Source organism: Lissotriton helveticus, chromosome 2_1 (genome assembly GCF_964261635.1).
Source record: "Lissotriton helveticus chromosome 2_1, aLisHel1.1, whole genome shotgun sequence".
NCBI classification, from domain to species: domain Eukaryota; kingdom Metazoa; phylum Chordata; class Amphibia; order Caudata; family Salamandridae; genus Lissotriton; species Lissotriton helveticus.
In genome coordinates this window covers 1,397,925,423-1,397,948,701 of record NC_136059.1, presented here as the reverse complement: position 1 = coordinate 1,397,948,701, position 23,279 = coordinate 1,397,925,423, and the positions used below count along the sequence as shown (strand labels likewise).

Genomic DNA, 23,279 nt, shown 5'->3' with positions numbered 1-23,279 from the left:
ACTATCCGCAACACAAGAGATCCCAAGAAACCGTTAGCGTCGACGACACGGAAAAAAGGGAACTGATGTCATCACGCCGACGTAGGCCTAATAAGGAGTCGGTGACATCAGCCGGAGTCGCGTGCGATGCCGTGCTCCTGTGACGTCGTCCACGCCGGTGTGCTACAAAAGAGTTTTCCGAACATTGCTGACGCAGGGGGATATTCACAAGGTGAGGAATCCACTGGCAGATGTATCTATCAGAAACTGTCATTGGCTAATTTACACAAGATAAAGGCAGCCATCGGTTTTTAAGGCCACTTTCCAAGTATTGTGGGTTAGAGGATTAAATATTGGTAAGTATTAGATTTTATCATTTTCCCCCATTAGGACTTAATTAAATAGGTAACCGGTTAGAAAAAATTATAAATAGTTTCTATATATTTTAAAATATTTTTACTGAGTACCTCAGTAATACCAAGGAGGTACTGCGGTATTTAAAGTTTTAAAAAAAATAGTATACATACAAAAATTAAAAACACTGTAATAAACTATATTTCATAAATAGTGTGCTGCAGTGTATTTTGTATTATTACAACTTTCATTCTTTTTTAAAAAAGTGAACAGAGTACCAATTAAATATTGAGAAATTACAGTGCAACTTAAAAACAATTTAAAAAATAGAAGGTATATTTCTTTAAACAATATTTACCACCTAGGTACAAGCACAGTACTTTGAAAGCTCTTTTAAAGATGTATAGGAAAATATGCATTAATTCCCTACTTATTACCACTTTAATAAAGTGGCAATAAGTAGGAAATAATAATAAAACCTACTACTGACCTATAATTAAGGCCCTAACCCAAAGCACAGGTAAAGTATATTAAAAAAATAGGCCTGCCTTTTAATTTTGTAACAGGAGCCATTAGCTAATTATACACTGCCTTGTCATCGGCATAGACCACAGTATACTGCTAAGTTACTGCTGTATACCATGGCACAATATATAACTAAAGGTCAGATGTATTATTGTATTGTGTTACCCTTGTGTCACGCATGGTCTCGAATAGGCAATGTAATACTTAGGTTACATATGCAAAGCAACACAAGGTCACTGTGCTTGACCCTGCGTCTACCAAACTACACTATTCCGCTCCACGCCATGCCACTGTATGCCACTCCACTGTACTCTGCCACACTCTACACCACTCCACTGTACAATCTTCTACTGTATGCTACTCTACTGCACGTCACTCCACTGTACGCCACTGCACTCTACACTAATACACTGGACACCACCAGTCCACTCTATGCAACTCTACTCTACACCATCCGATTCCAGTGTATGACACTCCAGTGTACAGCACTCTACACTATGCTTTTCCACAATATGTCACTCCACTGTACGCCACTCCACACTATGGTATTCCACTCTATGCCAGTCCAATGTATGCTACTCCACTCTATAACCCTCCACAATATGCTATTCCACCCTACCCCACTCCACTGTAAGCCACTTCAGTATAGGGTACTCCACCGCACTGCCACTTCACTGTATGCTACTCCACTCTATATCATTCCACTGTACACTACTTCACTTTATGTTACTTCACTCTATGCCATCCAACTCTACGATATTCCACTATATGTCACTCCACTATATGCTACTCCAGTATATGCCACTCCACTGAATACCACTCCACTCTACACTATTCCACTGCACTGTATGTTAACCCCACTGTATGCCACTCCACTCTACGCCACTTAACTCTACGCTAGTCCACTGTATGCACCTCTACGCTATTCCACTATATGCTAATCCACTCTACCCCCTCCATGGTATGCCATGCCACTCTACATTATTCTACTCTATGCTATTCCGCTTTACGTCACTTCACTGTACAACACTCCACTGTACGCCACTCCACTGTACATCACTCTACTCTATGCTATTCCACTCGACGCTACTCCACTATATGTCACCCCAATCTACACTATTCTAATATATGCCACTCCCCTCTATGCCACTCTAATGTATTCCACTATATGCAACTCCACTATATGGTACTCCACTCTACATCACTGCAGTGCATGCCACTCCACTCTACTGTATGTTAATTCACTGTACGCCACTCCACACTATACTCTTCCACTGTATGACACTCCACTGTACGCCGCTCAACTGAAACCACTCAACTATATGCTATTCTAGTGTATGTCACTCCACTGTACACCACTCCACTGTATGCCACTGCACTCTGCACCATGACACTGTATGCAGCAATACTCTACGTTACGACACTCTGTGGCACAACACTGTATGACGCTGCATTGAAATCCACTGCAGTCTATGCCACTTAAGTCTACTCCGCTCTAGGAACCTCTGCTCTACAAACCTCTACTCCAAAGAACAGCACCCTACGCCTCTCAACTCTACCAAACTCTACTCCACTCTATATTACGCCCCTGTACAACACTGTACTCCAGTGAATGTTACCCTACAACACTGTAGTCAACTCTGTTCCACTCTAACACACTGTACTGCAACTCCCTCTGTGCAACCCCACCAGAATTTACTCCACTCTACTATATCCACACTGCTCCACTCTATGCCACTCTATGGCACTGTACGTCACTCGACACTACAAGGCTATATGCCACTCCACTGTGCTAATCTCTACTCTACTCTACTCTACCTCACTTCACTTTACAACACTGTAACACTGTACTTCACTCTAAGCCATTCCACTCTATGACCGTTTCTCACACTCTACCACATGGCATAGCACTCCACTGTATGAGACGCCACTTGCCTCTATAACAGTTTACTCCACTCAATGCTAATCCACTACACAGTACTGCACTATACAAGATGCCACTCCTCTATATGGCACTTTAGTCCACTCTCCGCTACACCACTCCACTCGACTCCATGGTATGACAGTTTACCCTACGTTATGCCATTGTGCAATACTTCTATGTATGACGTTCCACTCTACAACACTCTACAGTTCCCAAATGCACTCTACAATACTCCATGTCACTGTAGAGCACTGTCTTATACTCTACTCAACTCTATGCCACTCTACAACACTCTACTCCACTTTAAGATACACTATGCATCTACCTCCCAGCTAATCCACCCCAATTTAATCCACTGTTCTCTATGACACACTACTCCACTGTACTCAACTACTCGAGTGTATGAGACTCTATGCCACTCCACTCTACAACACTCAAACTCACTGACCCACAGAGTACTCCACTCTATGACACTTTATGATACTGTATGAAACACCAAGCCACTCTACTCCACTCCACGCCACTCCACCGTACTACATAAAACGTCACTGTTTTACAGTTTACTACACTCTATCCAACATGACTCCCCTGAATTCTACTCCACTGTACAATACTTTAGTCCACTCTATACCGGTCCAATGTACAACACCCTACTGTACTCTATGCAACTCCACTCCACAACTCTTTACTACTCTCTATTTCACTATAATACACTTTACTTCACTCTATACCCATACACTCTATTCAACTGTACTACAATGTATGACACTCTAGCACACGTCACTCCACTCCTCTCAACTACACACCACTCAACTATATGACATGGCACTCCGCTCAACGACACTCTCATCCACTGTACAACACTGTACTACTGTCCACTGTATGACACACCTCACTATGACACTCCACTAAGAGACACTACACTGTACAATACTCTCCGTCACTCTACTGGAAAGCACTCCAAAACACTGAACTGTACAACACTTTACTGAAATGTACTCCACTCTACGCCACTAGATTAGACTACACTCTCTACAATTCTATGCCACTGGACGACCCCATATTCGATGACACTCCTATCCATGACACTCAACTCCATGACACTGCAGTCTACGACACTCCTCTGAAAGCTATTACAATCTAAGCCACTCCACTTTATGCCACTTTAGCTCACTCCGTTGGATGCTGCTACACTCTATGCAACTGCACTCTATTGTATGCTATTACACTCTACCACACTACACTCTATGCCACTCCACTCATTTGCACTCCAATGTATGCTTTTCTACTGTGAACTACTACTACCTATGCCACTCCACTCTACAACACTCCACTGTATGCTACCACTGTACACACCTCCACTATACCCCACTCCACTATATGCCACTCCACTGTACTTCACTGCACTATAAGCTATTCCAATGTATGCCCCTCCATTCTACAGCTCTCCAGTGTACGGTATTTCAGTGTATGCTGCTATACTATATGCAATTTCACCATACGCCACTCTACACCACTCCCCTCTACACCACTCCACTGTACGCCACTCCATACTCCTCCATTCTATGCCAGTCCACTCTACACCACTTTCCTATATGCCATCCTACATTACTCTATTCCACTGTACACCACTCTACTTTACCTCACTCCACTCTATGCCATTTCATTCTCCAGCACTCCACTATACACTATTCCACACTATGCCACTCCACTCTACCCTATTTCACTGTACGTATCTTTACTCTACCCAACTCTACTTTATGCTATTTCGATCCATGTCACTCCACTGTACATTATTGCACTGTATGCAACTCCTCTCTACCCCACTCCACTCTATGCCACTCTATTCTATGCCGAGTACTTTATGCCACTTCCCTGTATGCCACTCCACTGCATGCTATTCCACTCTACGCCACTCTACTGTGCGCAACTGCACTATACACCACTGAGCTCTATGCTACTCCACTATATGCCACTCCATTCTATCACACTCCCCTGCATACCACTTCACTGTATGCCATTCTCCTGTACACTACTCCACTATACTCAGCTCTACTCTCTGCCACTACCCTGTATGCCACTCCACACCTCTCCACTTTATGCTTTTATAAATGTACGTCACTCTATTGTAAGCTACTCCACTGTACACTATTTCACTGTATGCTACAATACTATATGCTATTCTATTGTATGCCACTGCACTCAACGCCACTCCACTGTACGCCACTCCACTGTACGCCACTCCACTGTACACCACTCCACTGTATGCCACTGCAGTTAATGACACTCTACTGTTCGCCACTACACTTTACAACACTGTACTCTACGCTATTCCACTGTATGTAATCCACCCTACCCCACTTCACTCTGTCATTCCACTCTATTCCCTTCAACTCACTCTCTCTGTAATATATATACATGTGTGTGTAGGTGTGCGTATGGATGTCTATATACCTCAGATCCCTAAGGGACTCATTGAACCCCAGAGGCCTGACGGCCAGAATGCCACCAAGACTAAGGCCAAAAGAAAGAGGGAGCAAACCGAAGGGGAGGATGCTTTTAAAAGACTGAAGGAAGCCTGTCTGTCATGGTCCAAGTTGACCCAGAAGGGTGCGGGGGGAACAATTTTTCCCAAATCCGCAAATATAGCCTCTCCCATTATGTCATCCCCTGACTCTGATAATGGATCCGGAGGCGATGACTCAAAATATGGTTCTGACATTGGCTACAACGCAGGGAGGTCTTGTGGGCCAGCTCCCGTCAGTAAGCACACTAAACAGGGGGAGTAGGAATAGCAGGACAAGCTACCATCTGACATGCTGGATAGTGAGAATATATTCCATCCCAGGTTCTCAGATTGGACTCGTGAATAAGGTCAATAATATGCTGCAGAGCACCTTCAGAAGCCATTCGACAAAGAGGCTAGAAACCACCTTCAAGTGGATTGTTGCAGGTCAACAATGGAGAAACGGAAGAATGGCCACATTTTTGGAAAATTGTATGAAGAATCCCAAACTACAAATTCTACAAAATGCAGCTGCCCGTTTGATTACGGGAACTTCCAAATTCTCTTCGGTAGCACAAGATCTGGTAAAGCTCCATTGGCTACCAGTGCGGAAAAGAATAGGCTTTAAGACTCTTGTGTAGTTTTTAAAGCATTGAAGGGTTTGGGCCCTCACTGCATGACCGCACTCTTTCAGTGGTACAAACCGACTAGGTCGCTTAGGTCTTCTGACCAAGGACTGATCTTAGTCCCTAAAGTCAGGAAGGCTCGCTGGGGGGGAAGAAGTTTTTCCCTGGGAGCGGCTAGGGCTTGGAATGCTCTCCCACTGGCCCTAAGTCAGATCTCTGACCTGCTGCTTTTTAGAAGGGCCCTGAAAACTTGGCTATTCACACACTAATCCACTCCGTCATGCACTCTAGTGGTCATTCAGCGCCAGGACACCGTTTCGGTAACAGTGCGCTTAACAAATGTGTAAAATAAATAAATAAATAAGAAAGTGATAAATTGGTCCTGGTGGAAGCGTCAGGAAACACTACTTGCCATCGCAGAGCCTCTGACAAATATTTTTGACATGGAAGAGGAGGCCAATGAGTCTGGTTCACTTATTTACCCAGAGATTTCTATCTGGATGGGCACAAAGAGCCATAATTTTACGTGGCAACACAAATTATGCGATTTCTACGGAAAGTAGGATATATTTCTGATCAAAGTGTACCCCAAACTTGGGGATTTAGCTTCTTCTGAGGCCAGCTGTATGACACAAGGGGACCTTTAGAAAGACCCCTTTTGTACGGATCAGGGAAGTACGCTTCTACCTTCGCAACATTGGACAATGCGCAAGCTTCTATCAAGAAGATCTTTGGACAGAATATTTTTAGAGGTGGTGGGAAAAGAAGGGAAGGCTAACCCAGCCATCTCCACTATTAAAGTCCTCAGAGGGGACAAAGAACTAAAAGAGACAATGGCAAGGTCAAAGAAATCTCAGGGGGTTTCTCCACTTGAGAGGGACCTACAAGGGGCGCAGGGATCAAGGTTCCTTCTGTGGCCCAAATTTTACCAGCAACAATGCAAGTTACTCTGGTGACTTTAATTTTCCTTTCAGAGGTTCAAATTAGGGTTGGTTAGACAGAGGTTTCCAACAATGCATGGGTTCTAGATGCTTTCAGAGTTCCGCATTGATTTCTATGCATCACCCAAACAGTGGCAGACACAAAGGTCCACCATACTCTCGGACAGAGATTCTAAGCTTACAGAGCAGGAGGTGAGTTAACTTCTTCTCAAAGGGGCCATTTTACAGACTCGGATCCACCCAGGAGGTTTTCTTAGCAATGTTTTCTTGGTGTTTGAAAAAAAAGACAAGGGCCACCGACCAGTGAGGAACCTGAGAGAGTTTAATGGATAGTTTATCTACATGATGGAAATACACATCCTCGGAGACCGGAAGACATGGCTAGATCTGAAGGACGCCTTCCTAATGGTACCTATTTTTCCCCACATAACAGATTCCTCTAGGTTGCCTGGCAGCATAAATTCTAGGGGTTTGCCACACTTCCATTGAGACGGTTGTTCGCACAATTTTGATTCACAAAACCTCCATGTCTGGTCATGGAATTCCTTAGGGTGAGATGGGTGAGGCTCATAGTTTTTTTTTTTTTTGCAGAGTTTTATATAGCGCGAACTAGACCCGAACTGAATCAGGTATCAGAGCGCTTTACATAGCACCAGTTACGTTACATGAGGACACGCATTCATTTTAGGCACGGGGAGATTAGGTGATTTGCCCAGAATCACAGGAGGTTTTTGGCGTCGTTACCGAGACTCAAACCCAGATCCTCAGGTCCGAGGTCGAGCGCCCTAGCCGTTAGGCCAACTCCTCTCCCCAAAAGTATACCTCAATGACATATTGTTAATGAACAGCTCGAAGGACACACTTCAACATGTGACAGTGTCTCTTCCACACAATCTGGAGTGCTTATTCAACAATAAAAGTCACAGTTGAAACCTGCTCAACAGACATTCCTGGGATTTCTGACAGACTCGGGATGAGAAATTCTGAAACTTCACAATAAAAAGATGACTAGTCTCAAGAAGGAAATCAAGAAGGTAACAACATCAAGATATGTCTTCATCAGCTTGCCCGACTGGTGGAAGTCCTATCGTTAAGGATACAAGCAGTATCACCAGGATCGCTCCACTACTGAACTTTGCAGCAATTAAAGATACCCGGTAGATATATCACATCGAGGCAATGAACTTGTACGGGTAGTACTGCGACTGAAGAAGAACTTCAAGGAGATTGATAATATTGTATTACGTTGACAAATAGCAAGGGGCAGAGAGCTAGAGGATGGCCCAGTCCTAAGATGAATACTATTCTACTATTACACAAGCGATAATGCTGGATGATTGCAATTGAGGAGATTGTGTTTATTGTGCCTCATTGTTGTCTTACGCATCTGGGGGTCTCATATAATGCAAACGCTTACTGAGATGTGTTTGAACAAGTCACTTGAACGTCTGTGTAAAAAAAAAATAACACATTGAGGCAAGTGACAGACAGCAATCTTCAGATCAATCCCGAACCTAGTAGTAGACCCAGATGACAGCAGATCAGGTTGGGGCTACAGGCACGGGGAACTATCCACAAGAGGAACATGGTCGGAGGGCAAGTAATTGCTTCATATCAATTGTCTGGAGATGGTGGCAGGATCTTTTGCAGTCTGACGCTGGATGAAGGACAAGGTACTATGCTGTGTACTATTGAAGATGGACAATGTTTCAGTGGTACGTTACATCAACGGCCTCGGAGGTACATGGTCAAGAGTGCTGGTGGAAATGGCAAATTAATTTTGGATCTTCTGCAAAGATCGCTGGATAACGGTAAAAGCAAAGTATCTCCCAGGTTAACAAATCACCACAGTGCATAGCGCAGATGAGCCTATTGGTGTTTGAAAAGAAACCTGAATCCTATAGAGGCCGACACTGTATCTGTCCTAAACGTCTTTCTTTCAGAAATGGTGTCTCACAGTATGACTTACAGGTCGGTAAATTCTTTCAGAGTAGCCATCTCACGAGGATAGATAATGATGGATGGCGTAGCTGTTGGTGAACATTCTATGGTGTGTTGATTGCTTTGAGGAGTCAGACTCTGTTCCCCCTGCACCTAAGTACTCAGGCATGTGGAATGTCAATCAGGCCCCTAAACTCTGCCTCTCTTGTCAACAGGCAGGAATTGACTGGAAAGTTATCAATGCAGTTTGCTTGGCTTCCTGTAAAACAATGTTGGACATCAGAGAACTGGAAATAATAGGTAGGACATTTACTGCACACAAAGTCATTTTTACCATTTTGAGATGCACGAAAAGTAACGCCAGGGTTGTATCATACCCAAGATATGCCCAACTGTGTGTTATCCAATGCATTAAAGTTGTGAGAACATGAATGAAGATCTTAGACCTGCTGGGGTACAACAACTTTTTATTGTAATCAAAAAACCTTTCAAGGCGCCTTCATTCCAACAATTGCTAAATAGGTTTGATGGGTGATGCAAGAAGCAGGTTATGACTTGTCTATTGTTAGGGCCCACTCTGCCAAGGGTGCAATGGCCTTCAAGGCTTTTGCTTTGAGAGCTCATTTTTAGGCTATTATGAAAGCGGCTGACTGGTCGTCTGAGTCCATATTCAAACATTTCAATTTTAAGGCAATTGACAGGGTGGCATCCTTGGTGGTTCAGAAGCTTTAAACGGGCATAATCTGAGCCTACGGTCGTGACATAGAATAGAAATTTCCTAGCTAATGTGAAGGAAAGTTTCAATTCTATTAAGGACATGGAGGCGATGATTATCCACCCCATTAGTGATGAACCCACTCAAGAGTTACAGGTATTATATTTCAGTAAAGACCCCAATCACAATTGTAATGTTTGTGGTAGTATTACGTCAGTATCTGTGGGTTGTGACTAGACAAAACACTGTGTTTATGTGGCTTGGTTAACTTGGATTAACATTTGAAAATAATATTAATTCAGTTAATCCCTTGATTTTCTGTTTACTAGGAAGGGAGCAGAAAGAAGAGTGCGATCAGGATGTCGTGTTTTGGCAGCTCCTGAGTTAGCGTTTAGCACAGCTACACGGTCTTTTCTGTTAACTTGACCAAAACGAACGGGGGCCATTTTGAATCCTTCTGCCTTCCGTTTCCTATAAACACGTTGCCTCGTGGTCAGTGTGCCCTTTTGTCCTTTCTCGATACCCATGGTCACTAGTCTGCTCGGCAACAGGCTATTTTTAGTACTGGTCAAGCGCACATGCGCATTACGCACCAATTGGTCACTCTTCAGGAATGTTCATGCCAACTGACCAGTGCTGTCGAAACTCCTCCCACGTGTTGGCTGTGTTCCAAAAATGACCTTATATGTACCTAAAATGTGTAAACTAGTAACCGCCTATCTTTTTATTGCTATTAAACTATATAAAAGAGGTCGCGCACCGATGTTCGGTGTGCTACTTCTTACATTACCGAAGGGTGCTGTTGGAATGTATCACCACCCCATGGGGTCTTAATAAACTTGTCTTTTACCTTTTCCAGTGTCCGTGCCAACTTCTATACTAAGGTGTTCGAGAGTTTAGCAGAGTATGTAGGCCTGATTTGAACCCAACACCACAATTGGCGACCACGAAGGGACTCATCGGCGACTCGGAGGCCCGAAGGAGAGGTCGTGACGAAGGTTAGGAAACTCGCCATGGACGCGATCGCTGCCATTGAGTGACCCGAGTCTCGGCACCCACGGTGTGTTTTCCCTTCCTTCCGATCTGACCTTCCAGGTGGCGCCGGTCTTCGACTGAGATTCTGATCTTGGATTGTCGTGATGTGCCGTTTTGGCTGATTTGACCACAGAATTTGGCAGTTGGACGTTGGACGTTTGCAAATATTTGGTAAGCTTTTGAGCGGTGAGGTAGTCTACTGACACTTACTGTGGCTTTTTGAACCTTTGAATTTGAATTTGAATTTGTTAGCTAACATTTTGAATCTTTGAATTTGAATTTGAATATGTGAAGTGCACCTCACATAGGCAGGCATGTAGGGATATTTCTCTGATTTATTTGATTTGAACAGTGCACCGTGTTAGGTGGCATTTTTGTAGTATCGCGTTTTCGTGGTACTTTTTGAAACATGCCTGTTTTTAGCACACTCCGTAGGATGTGCTGTTCTGAAAATGGTACCAATTATCGATTAAGTGAAAAACAGCCGGCTCCCCCAGAGGGGACTCCAAATCGTGAAATGTATATTAAATTCGGTATTCCACCTATAATGTATAGTACATTATGGCATAAGTATACTAAGACTGATCGTGAATTACAGTGGCCACTATATGGGTCGTTTGACCTTCGAAAGGTACAGTATGTCGAGCAGTGTTTGTTTCAGCGAAGGTCTAGACAAGATATGTTTGATTGTGTGCGTATGTGGGAGAAGGAGGTGCGTGAACGAGTGAAGCGTGAGGAAGCCTTGGCGGAGAAAGTGCAGCGGAAGGCTGCACATGACAAAGCTTTACAGCTACAGGAGAAGGAATTACAGGAAAAGAAAGAGAGGGAGAGACGAGAACGTAATTTACAGGTTAATGGTCAATTCCCTATCAGGCGTCCTCTCTATCCAGTCCTTACTAATGAAACGGATGATTTTTCATTACTAGATCGTTGTCCGCCTCCGTACGTCGTACCTACGGCTCCGAACGAGGACTCGGACGAGGATAGTGATCGAACACAGCGTACCAGGTTATATACGGAACGAGCTGCGGAATTACGCTCAATTGCGCGAAAGCTAAATAATAATACTGTTACTGTTTCTGATGTTACTAAACAAATGGAACAGTGGTCTGATAAGGAACGACTGTATTTTTTAGATCATTTTGGAGATGAAGTTGTTGAGCGGTATAGAAAATATTCTCTCGAGTTAGAACCTAAGGAGATATCCAAGGATCGTGAGAATTTTCGTAAAGGTCTTTTTGTTCTTTCAGATGCGGACGACTTCTTCAAGCGTTTGCTTGAACTGCGTAATGAGACGACACGGCTACGGGAGTTGGAAAAGTCGAAGAATTCGTCTACGTCCGGAGCGACGGGGATATCCAAAGAATGCCCTATCTTTGAAACAGATAAGATCGCTGCGATTAATGTTAGACCTATGCGAGAAGCTGCGCCTTTATATGTCCCTCATAAAGGGGATGGCACAGATGATGATAAAAGCTCCAAAGACGCGAAAGGGTATTTTGTATATAATTGGGTTTATACGCCTTGGAATAGAGCAGATGTCATGGCGCTTAAGAATGCTTTACCTGATCCCCGTAAAAACCCTGCGGCTTTTTATGAAAATGTTGAAAGTGCAATTTCTTCATGTATCATGACGTTAGTTGATATTGATCTATTTTTCGGGTTGATATTGCCCCCTGATATGTGGAGAGCCATTCGTAGGTTTGATGATCTCACGACTCTCGGGGCCACTTGGAAAGATCTTGTTCAGGCTGATTTAGATAGAGAACCAGCATGTAAGCCGTGTCAATTAATATTAGACCTTCCAGGTGCCATACTAACAAAACTAAAGACTCTTGCTCCCGCTAAAAAGATTGATTGGACTATATTAGCCTCTTGTAAGCAGAAAGCGGATGAATCAGTTTCCGATTTTTTCTCTCGCTTCGAGGAAGCGTTCCATGATTACAGTGGTCAATTATTGACAGAAGATACTGGCAGGCATCTATTCGTTGATAAGTATGTAGCTAATCTCCTACCGGAGATTGCGAAACGATTAAAAGCGAGTGAAAGTTCATGGACCACAGCAACCCCTGCCTCTTTATTGACTATGGCTCAATATTATGAAAGACAGGAATTGGAGGCGAAAGAAAGTAGTGAAAAGAAGGCGAAGGAATTGAAAACGAAGGTAATGTTAGCTCAGGTTCAGGCTACGAGAGGGAACAATAGAGGGGGGCGAGGATCGTACAGTAATGCTCCTCCCCCTCGCTCTGACATTTCTGTGAATCAATGTGCATACTGCAAACAGTTTGGGCATTGGATTGCAGACTGTCCGGTGTTTCGAGAGCAGCGTAATTTGAGGGGACGAGGAAGTGGGAGATCTAGGAATTATTATGGAGGGTCAAGAGGAGGTTATGGCACGAACGATCGTGGAGGATATGGAGCAAGGGGTCGTGGTCAGTCAGATTATAATACGTTTGATAACCGCAATCAATATCAGATAAATGAGGGTGATCCTGCTGAACCACGGGATGAGCATTACGCGTAGGATTGCGTAGGATGGGGTGTGGAATCGGTTGAGGTACCAGTTGATCAGAGGGGTCCATACATAGAAGCACATGTTTTGGGTTCTACTGATCAATTTCTGGTCGATACAGGAGCTACTCGTAGCGCTTTGTCCAAACACTTGGTTCCAAGGGCTCCCCTGTCTGGCGAGGTAATTACAGCAATAGGGTTCGATGGAACACCTACTTCTAGCCCACTGTCTCAACCAGTTGCATTTCATGTGATAAATTTGCTGCCCCTTGTCCCTTTTTGTTGTCTCCAAATACACCCGATAATATTATTGGACTCGATATGTTAAAACACTTTCGAGCTACCATTCGCTGTGCCCCAGAAGGAGTGCGAGTTGTGCTGAATGAGAATTACCCAGACTTTGAGCGAGTGTGTTTTGTCCATGAATCTGAAGTTCTGGCCTCCTTACCAAAAACATTGTGGGCCACTTCTGACACGGATGTAGGACGAATGATAATTCTCCCAGTGCGTATTACTGTAAAGGAGGGAGTATCTCTGCCACGTGTCCCGCAATATAAGATTTCTAGAGAAGGTGAACTTGCTTTAATACACATTGTAAATGATTTGATTTCGGCAGGAGTAGTCGAGGAAGTTCCTTACAATGTTTGCAATAGTCCAATTTTACCGATCCTTAAGAGAGATACCGATACTAAAGTTTACCGTTTCATTATTGATTTGAGGGAAATAAACAAGATAGTAGTGCCTCAGTATCCAGTGGTATCTGACATCACCACATTGCTTACGTTGGTTCCACCGACGGCGACTACTTTTACAGTCATTGATTTGAAGAACGCCTTCTTTTCGATCCCTGTACATCCTGACAGTCGATATCTATTCGGCTTTACATTAAATAATAAATCGTGCAGATTCTGTCGAATTCCTCAAGGCTATACTGAAAGTCCTAGCATTTATAGTCAGGCATTAAAAAGGCAGCTTGATTCCTTTGACTTACAAGAGGGAGTGGTTCTCATTCAATATGTAGACGATATCTTACTTGCTGCAGACACGCCAGAACAATGTGAGAAGAGTACCTTTTCCCTGCTTTCCTTCCTGGCCAAACATAATCATAAAGTTTCGAAGAAAAAGCTGCAATATTGTAGACCAAAGGTGACCTACCTCGGTCATCTTTTGTCTAAGGAGGGCCGTGCGTTGACACCAGATCGAATTCAAGCAATATTAGATACCCCAGTTCCTCGCACTCAGAAAGATGTTCGCGCCTTTATAGGTTTGACGTCTTTTTGTAGGCAATGGATATTGGGTTTTTCACATACCGTTAGACCATTGTTGGCATTGTTGTCTAAAGATACACCGATTCCCATTGAATGGACGGATGAATGTCAGAATGCTTTTGAACAATTGAGACAAGCTCTTTGTTCTGCACCAGTGTTGGGTACACCTGATTACACGAAGATCTTTACATTATATGTACACGAGAAGGATGGGTGCGCATTGTCAATGTTAGTGCAGACACACGGAGACAAACAGAGGCCTTGTGCATACTTCTCGGCGGTACTCGACCCTGTGGCTCGAGGATTGCCTGGATGTTTTCGAGCAGTTGCAGCAACAGCAGTTGCGATACGACAAAGTGAGGGAATAGTTTTGTCACACAAATTGTTGGTGCTAGTTCCCCATGCGGTAGATGCGTTACTGAATCAAACGAAAACACAGCATCTAACCAGTGCCCGTCTGACAGGATATGAGCTAACATTGTTGGCGCCGCACATCACACTAAAGCGATGTGCAGCACTAAATCCTGCTACTTTATTGCCGGATCCTGTTGCTGAGACCCAGAAGGAAGAACAACATGATTGTGTTTTTCTGACTGAGGAACAGACAAAGGGTCGTATCGATTTACAGGATACGCCATTTCCAGATGTGGATGGGGAACTGTGGGTTGATGGGTCATGTGTGAGGCTACCAGATGGTACGACTTCCGCAGCTTATGCGATCACGACACTTAAGACTGTGGTAGAAGCAGCACGGATACCCCAAAAATCAGCTCAAGCGGCTGAGTTGATAGCCTTAACGAAGGCATGTGAGTTAAGTGCTGGATTATGTGTGAACATTTACACGGATAGTCGTTACGCTTTTGGAGTAGTGCATGATTTTGGCCTACTTTGGAAGGAACGAGGATTCCTGACTTCACACGGAGTACACATCATGCATGGAGAGTTGGTGCGAGATCTCCTGAATGCACTGTTATGCCCAAAGAAAGTTGCAATAGTCAAGTGCAGTGCACATAAAAAGGTGACGGACAAAATAGGGCAAGGCAATGCTTTTGCAGACCGCATTGCGAGAGAGACCGCTATGCTGCAAAATAATTGCCCCATGTATGTGGTGAAGTCACAAGCTGAGCGGTGGCATGATGCTAGAGAAGAAATACTCGATATACAGAAGTCAGCATCAGAGGCAGAACTTGTGAAATGGGCCACCGAGGGAGTATTGGATGATGAGGGTTGCTGGCGTAGTAAAGATATGGAGAGATGGAAACTACCCATGGCCTATTTACAAACAATGGTGCAAATGACACATGGACTGGCACACATTGGAGCTCACGCAATTACTAAATTGCTTACACGAGTTTGGGAAAATGCTGACATTGCTAGCACGGCTAAGAGAGTAGTGCAGACCTGTCTGATATGTTTGCAGCACAATCCTGGACAAGGGACTCATACTCCTAAAGGTGGGTTTGTTCCACCTACTGCACCATTCGAAGTACTACAAATGGATTACATCCAGCTGGAACGCTGTAATAATCTCAAGTATGTCCTAGTAGTGGTGTGTGCCTTCAGCAAATGGATTGAGGCTTACCCTACGAAAGACAATACAGCATTGACAACAGCTAAGGTGCTACTCAAGGAGTACTTCCCGCGCTATGGTGTTTGTAAACTTATGTGGAGTGATAATGGCCCTCATTTCATTGGAAAAGTAGTGGAATATGTCCTGAAAGGATTGGGAATCAAACAACGATTCCATGCTGTCTTTCATCCGCAATCAGCAGGTTTAGTGGAGGGATATAATGCAACTCTGAAGCTGAAGCTAGCAAAGATAGTGGCATCGACATCTCTGAAATGGCCGGACGCTTTGCCTCTGGCATTGCTGTCCATTCGATCAGTGCCCCATTCTCGGTCTGGCCTCACACCCTATGAAGTAGTGTTTGGAAGGCCTATGAATATCTGGGGAGTTCCAAAACCTCGTTTGATACATGATATGCCTTGTATAATGATGAACGATTATCTGGCACGATTAACAAATGATTTGCTTTCTATTCATCAACAGGTTCGAGAGGCGCTCCCTGATAACTCCGCTGGTGAGGCTCACGATCTCCGTCCTGGGGACCACGTGATGGTCAAAATATTTGAGCGATCCAGCAGTTTGGAACCAAGATGGCATGGCCCTGAGCAAGTGCTGCTGGCCACGCGAACTGCTGTGAGAGTCACCAACAAGAAGCGGTGGATTCATTCAACGCACTGCCGACGTGTCTCTCCGGATCTGGTGAGCCCTGTGGTGCTATCCGACTACAGAAAGATTTTGGATACAGAAAAGAGCCCAGCTGTCACGCCTGATGAATTGGAGGGAGCCTTCCCGGACCACGTTGTTTCGGATAAAGTGAAGTACAATCTACGCCCCAGGAAATAAGATTTCTTTTGTGCTCTTTTTGAAACTGGTTGGTGACCGCTCTGAGGTTTGTGAAACGGAAGCCGGGAATATCAAGGGGGGGGGATCAGTTCTGCCCAGTGTAGCGACACCCGTCTTGAATCCCGGAGAACAAATCAACGGCAGCCTCGGTTCAGAACCATCGTTTTAATTTTTCTCGCTTAGTATTGCTTTTGAAGAGTATTGTTTTGTGAACTATGGCATCTCCTTCGACACGAAGAGGGAGAATTCTTGGTGCTGTTTTATTTGTCTTGACCGTAGTGGTGATCGCAGTATTAGCTTGGACTATAGAACTGTTGTTTCCTGCACGAGAACATTTACTGCCCACCACTCCAAGTCCGTCTGAACATTTTCATTTCACTCTGCCTTTTCACGAAGAAAGACATAGGCAGACTTATTTGAATAACAGCTTTATTAAGATTCTGCATCATACTCATAACATGACCAACACGTCCAATTGTTGGGTATGTGGGATGTTGCCCGGACATCAGAAGAAGGGAGGAACACCACTCATTCCTCTCCCGTTTTCTCATAATGGTTCTTGTCATGCTTGGTACACTCTTCTTTTTACTCTGCGATGGCCAACGAAAGGTGGATTACTTTTTCGGTTGAATAAAATATGCTATAACGATAAAGATGGCTATCCACATGCTGAAGGAACTAAATTCGAATGGGAAGAATATCGTCCGGACAATATTTCTACACCTCGTGTATATACGAATCAAAGACTCATAAATGTGACGAACATGCATATAATAACCGTGATCGATACAAAAGCAGATTTGTGTATTAGAAATAAAGGTACAATCCCCGTAGGTCGCAGTGAATGTAATATTACACTTACCTTTGATACACCAACTGGAATTGCATTTGTAGCTTCGCATAACACATATTTTATTTGTGGAAATAAGGGATATCACCGTCTACCTTTGGGATGGTTAGGAACGTGTTATGTAGCATTTGTATTACCACCTGTGTTTATTGCTCCTCCCATGTATCACAATGATTATGTTTTGTACCATGATTTCATATTGAATAGAGTGAAACGAACAATAGATCTTGATGAAATAGACCAGACTGATACCACTTTACAACAGTATGTAGATTTCAATTTGGGGTTATTTTCATTCGTAGGAGCTGCATTGAATAGCAGAAAGATAAGGCGGCTTACACGTGTGGTGGAAGCCGTTGCCAACGAAACTGCCTCTGCTTTAGGGAATATTACTGAGGAATTGCAAATTACCAGAATTGTGGCGCTCCAGAATCGAATGGTTCTAGATGTGATACTAGCTGATAGGGGTGGAGCATGCCGCGTCATCGGAAGTAGTTGTTGCGTGTACGTACCAGATAACTCACCTTCTGTATATGATTCGATTACAAAATTACATAAGATAGCTGCTGAGATCCACCCAGAAAATGGAACATGGACTTTTTCTGGTTGGTTCTGGACCCTGCTTAGTACTTGGGGTTGGAAATTATTAACGATTCTCTGTGTTTTTATTGGAGTATTATTTTTTCTTTGTCTATGTATTCAATGTGGCCCTACATTATGTTCTGTATGTATCACAGCCTGTATTCCGTCCAAACGAGCTATTGTCAAACAAGAGAAACTGATCAATGATGAAGTATTGAAAATAATGGCTATTGACATTAAGGATGAACATTCTGACTATGTCCACTATGAGGTAGCTTTTGCTAAACGCTAAAAGGGCCGTCTGTCGTGTTTTGGCAGCTCCTGAGTTAGCGTTTAGCACAGCTACACGGTCTTTTCTGTTAACTTGACCAAAACGAACGGGGGCCATTTTGAATCCTTCTGCCTTCCGTTTCCTATAAACACGTTGCCTCGTGGTCAGTGTGCCCTTTTGTCCTTTCTCGATACCCATGGTCACTAGTCTGCTCGGCAACAGGCTATTTTTAGTACTGGTCAAGCGCACATGCGCATTACGCACCAATTGGTCACTCTTCAGGAATGTTCATGCCAACTGACCAGTGCTGTCGAAACTCCTCCCACGTGTTGGCTGTGTTCCAAAAATGACCTTATATGTACCTAAAATGTGTAAACTAGTAACCGCCTATCTTTTTATTGCTATTAAACTATATAAAAGAGGTCGCGCACCGATGTTCGGTGTGCTACTTCTTACATTACCGAATGGTGCTGTTGGAATGTATCACCACCCCATGGGGTCTTAATAAACTTGTCTTTTACCTTTTCCAGTGTCCGTGCCAACTTCTATACTAAGGTGTTCGAGAGTTTAGCAGAGTATGTAGGCCTGATTTGAACCCAACACCACAAGGATGGGCGCTTAACATTTAGATCGGATGAAGAAAGAGGAGGAAGGTCATTAGCAGCAAGTTGTCATAGACTGAACATTATTTGATTGGGTGATTTAGACATCTGTTTTTGTATTATCTTCATGGGAAATGTAGCGGACTAATGTCTTCTTATGGCTGCTGTCGGTATAATGTGGAGACAGAAATACATAATCCTCTCCTCCGTATCCTTAATAGAAATGAAAATTTCCTTCTCATTAGCTAGGACAGGGGCGGAAATAGATCCCTGAATACTCCACCCTCTCTGTGAGCAACTGAGAACCTTTGTGCCTTTATGAAATGCGATGTTTCATTGAAATGTTTAACATTTTACAACCATTGTTAGACATACCCCATCCTTTGGTGCTACTACACATTGTCATTTACATGAAATGCAACTGAAAGCATGATTACTTTCCACATATAAATGCTGAAACGAACTCACAAATTAGCGATAATGGGAGTACTGGTGGCTCCAGAATGAAGCAGCGGGTAAGAACAAGTGAGTTCCTTGGCGTCCTCTTACATGTATAAATAACAAAGAGTGCACCATATCATTTTAAGGGAGATACAAATGGACAGAGATAAATTCAAGAGGAAAACTTTCTTAAATCATTAGATTCAGAGGTAATTTCAGGTCTGAACTGAAGTAATAAAGAAAAACATTTAAATAGAGATAGAAAATACAGCTATCTTGTGGAGTACCAAGGAGTCATCATTTCTGTCATTTTTGTCAACTATACTGGTGACTGTAAAAATATATTTTAGGGAATTTCCATGTGCCCAATTTCTCAAACAATATTAGTAATACTTCACTTAACGGAAAACAAAGTGTGTTAAAATACAGTTCTACCTGTATAAGCACACACTGTTCAACTTACCAATGTTTGACTAAATAACGCTAGCTGCTTCTGCCACTCATCAACACGAGCTTTTATGGGTCCCACATATCTCGAGGAGGCGATAGTTGATATGTTTATTGTGCTGTCATCAAGAAGAACCTAGAATACAAAATAGTGTTCTGATGGAAGTATGTTCTATGACGTTCAAACCAAAAGAGTAATTCTAAAATAATTGAAACACATACAATATTGCAATATAAATAAGAAAAAAGCTAGCTAAATATGTCTTGCTTCATGCTAGCAAAGACACGCATTTTTGGAATAACTGAAAACAATAACCGCTCTTAAAGCATTGCAGTAAAAATGTGTGTTTTATAACAATAAACTAGTTTCCATACATCGGTTCTATCCACGACTTTGATTTATTAGTTTGCAGTCCTATGGAACCCCAAAACACCATTAACCCCTCTAACAGTCTCTGGAGTTGGTCTCTACATGAGAATCCAGTCATATGCGTGAATAAATACCGGATTAGCTCTTGACCCTGCCCTTTGTGGATCAGCCACAATCTCTCCTAGATGTTTCTCCAAATCATTTATGTAAATGCTAAACAAAAATGAGGCAATTACACAGCTTTGAAGTACTCCCTTCCTGATGTTAATTGAAGGGGGTACATTCCCCATTTGGGCCATACCTAACACAGCCTACAACGTCCTCATGCAGTTGGCTTAGGACATACACTATTCCTGCCTCCAACTCCAAGTCCAGCACTTTGGACCAGTGCTTGCCTCTGTCAACATTGATGAGTGAGGAACTTAGGTCCATGAAAGGCAAGGCATAGATGTCCACTCTTAGCCCTTTCATACTTGCTATGCAATTGTCTTATCTAATTGCCTGAGTCTCTAAATGCTCCAGTATAATCCTGCCCAACACTTCCGCTGTACTGTCTATAAGTGAAATGGGACGGTAGCTTTTGGAGTCCCCTCGATCGCCCTTTTTGAGTATGGGCACTATGAATGTATTTGACAAGGACCTGGGGCCACAGATGATTGTACTATTTAAGGTGTTAACCAGTATAGAGGCCCACAACTCTGCTATTTTTAAAAAGGTCAATTGGCACCCCACCAGTTCCTGGTGCTTTATTTTTTTGGCATCTAGTCATAGCTACGATAACTTTGTCTAGTGTGATGGCCAGAAAAGGGCCTATCCCTAGATCCAAATTTAAGTTGACACTTGGTGGACCTTGATTTGTGTAACAAGTGACATTAAATATCTGTGTAAAATGTGTCACCCAGGCTGAACATTGAATAGGCATGTCAGTACTGCTATTATAGCCACTTACAAAGTATGGGGAATGTACTACTTTCCAAAACATTTGTGTGTCTTTTTCCTCGCAAGCCCTCTCCAGCAGCTCCCAGGCTTCCTTTCCTATGATCACTTTCCTAGCCTCAAGCATGACCTTGTAAGAATGTCTACAAGATCGTATAATCTCGGAGTCCAAGGCGGAGCCTTTAAGGTCTTTCTTCAGCTGTTTATGTGCTCTAGAACATGGGCTGTCAAACCACTTGATGGCCTTTTTCGGGCGGTGAGGTGTAGGACTTGTTAACAACTCAGAGATTTGCCTACATAATCCTGGGAATACCTCCCAGTGGCGTAGCAAGGTCAGGTGGTACCCAGTGCGGAACATTTCTTGGCATCCCTGGCTTAACGTACGAATACAAACAAATAGCATGTATCATAACGTTTACGTTACTTACCAAACTCAATATCATAGAGAAGTAGATGAACACAATGACTCAGTGAACTAAAAAATGTCACAGAAATAAATTCAGCAGAGCACTTACAAGCTTCAGTAATAATGCACAACTAACTCAACAGAATAACATGGGGTGACTGCCCGGCGCGGCAGCGGATAGGATTGGTTGTGGGTTAAGAGATGATGAGTCACCGATTGTTTACGTCTCACTCGAGAACAAACTGCAGAGACAGACTTCAGCAGAAAGAAACACCCCCTCCTCTTCCTTATCCATACGCTCTCCACTACACAGCGTTGTGTTTAGCCGCGTTTCGTTGCTTTTGTTGACTGAACTAAAAAGTTTCAATACGTATTATGTTGACTTGTTGAGGGTAATTAATTGTCAGACGAAGTTGTTAAACTCATTTTAAATAATATTATTTATTCCAAAAAAGTGTTGTGAGCCCCAATTTTTTATTTTATTTTTAAAAACACATATTTTTGCTATTTTGTCATCCCCCTCAGTGATGACACCCTGGGAGACCCGCACCCACTGCACCCCCCTTCCTACGCCACTGATGCCTCCACTATGTTTGAAGGATTAGCATTGCAATCCAAACAGGTTGCTATTTTTCTCCCACTGCTCCCCAACAGATGTCTCAAAAGCCCCCTTGTTTTAACCTCAACCCACTTGTACTTGAGTCCCTGATTTTTAGAATACTCCGCACTGCGATCGATATGAATTGGTGCGGGGTTGTTAATCCTAAATTCAAGTAAAGAGCTGATCACTCTTATCACAAGGTAAAACAGCTTAATTTATAAAAAAAAATCTTATCTTCATTGGGACTGCAGTAAAATCAATTAGGATGCCAGAACCTCTCCCTGTAAATGAAACTTGTCCGTCAGTGACATCACTTGCCAAATCGATTGTAAGCAGTAGAATATGGCTTAGCAAAAGGGTGTCTAGAGCAGTGCCACAAGGGCTGTGATGAAAGTGCGAGGGATCCGATGAATCAGCCTCCCACAATCGGCATACAAGATTACTAATAAATCAACATACCCTTAGGTTAAAATCACCCTCCCACAATATATAGAAATCACCTGAGGTGTTTTCTATAACTTTATTAAAAGTGGAACCCAATGAGTCCATAATTGTACTGTCGTTATTATGGTAAAAGTTAATCAGGATCACAGGAGACATAATTCCTAGCGATATACATACAATCTGAAAGAAGGGCAAATCTGTAATGGTATCCATTAATCTGCAGGGAAAGGTTGTGCTAATTAGAGTCAATAAACCGCCACTATTATGACCATGCGTGGCGGGAACCGTTGGAGTTGAAGTGGCATGGTACACATTCAAAAATATATGATCAGAAGCCCAAGTCTCTTAAAGACAGAAAATCTGATATTCAGTAATCATATTTAGCTACTCTGGATCTAGTAGTCTATGCACAATGTCTGCAATGTTCCAGAATAAAACCTTTGCGTGCGACCCTCTTACAGAAACGTCCATCCATCATTTTGAGATCAGCAGCAGTTTGAGTCTCAGGGGCAATAATAATAACAGGTCCTCATCACTCTGCCCACGATCATCGTGTGCTGTAGGGACAGTGTTATCCAGTCAATCAACACCTGC

At 43.2% G+C, this 23,279-nt stretch overlaps 1 protein-coding gene across 1 annotated transcript in view; it reads right to left on the bottom strand.

Annotated features, from left to right (window-relative positions):
• The window catches only part of LOC144820261 (dynein axonemal heavy chain 6-like), a 1,187,310-nt gene that overhangs the window by 620,665 nt on the left and 543,366 nt on the right, over positions 1-23,279 (bottom strand). The window contains exon 21 of the mRNA XM_078677850.1: positions 19,945-20,064. Within this exon, the coding sequence (XP_078533976.1) occupies positions 19,945-20,064 (120 nt within the window). The remainder of the gene's footprint in view (positions 1-19,944; positions 20,065-23,279) is intronic.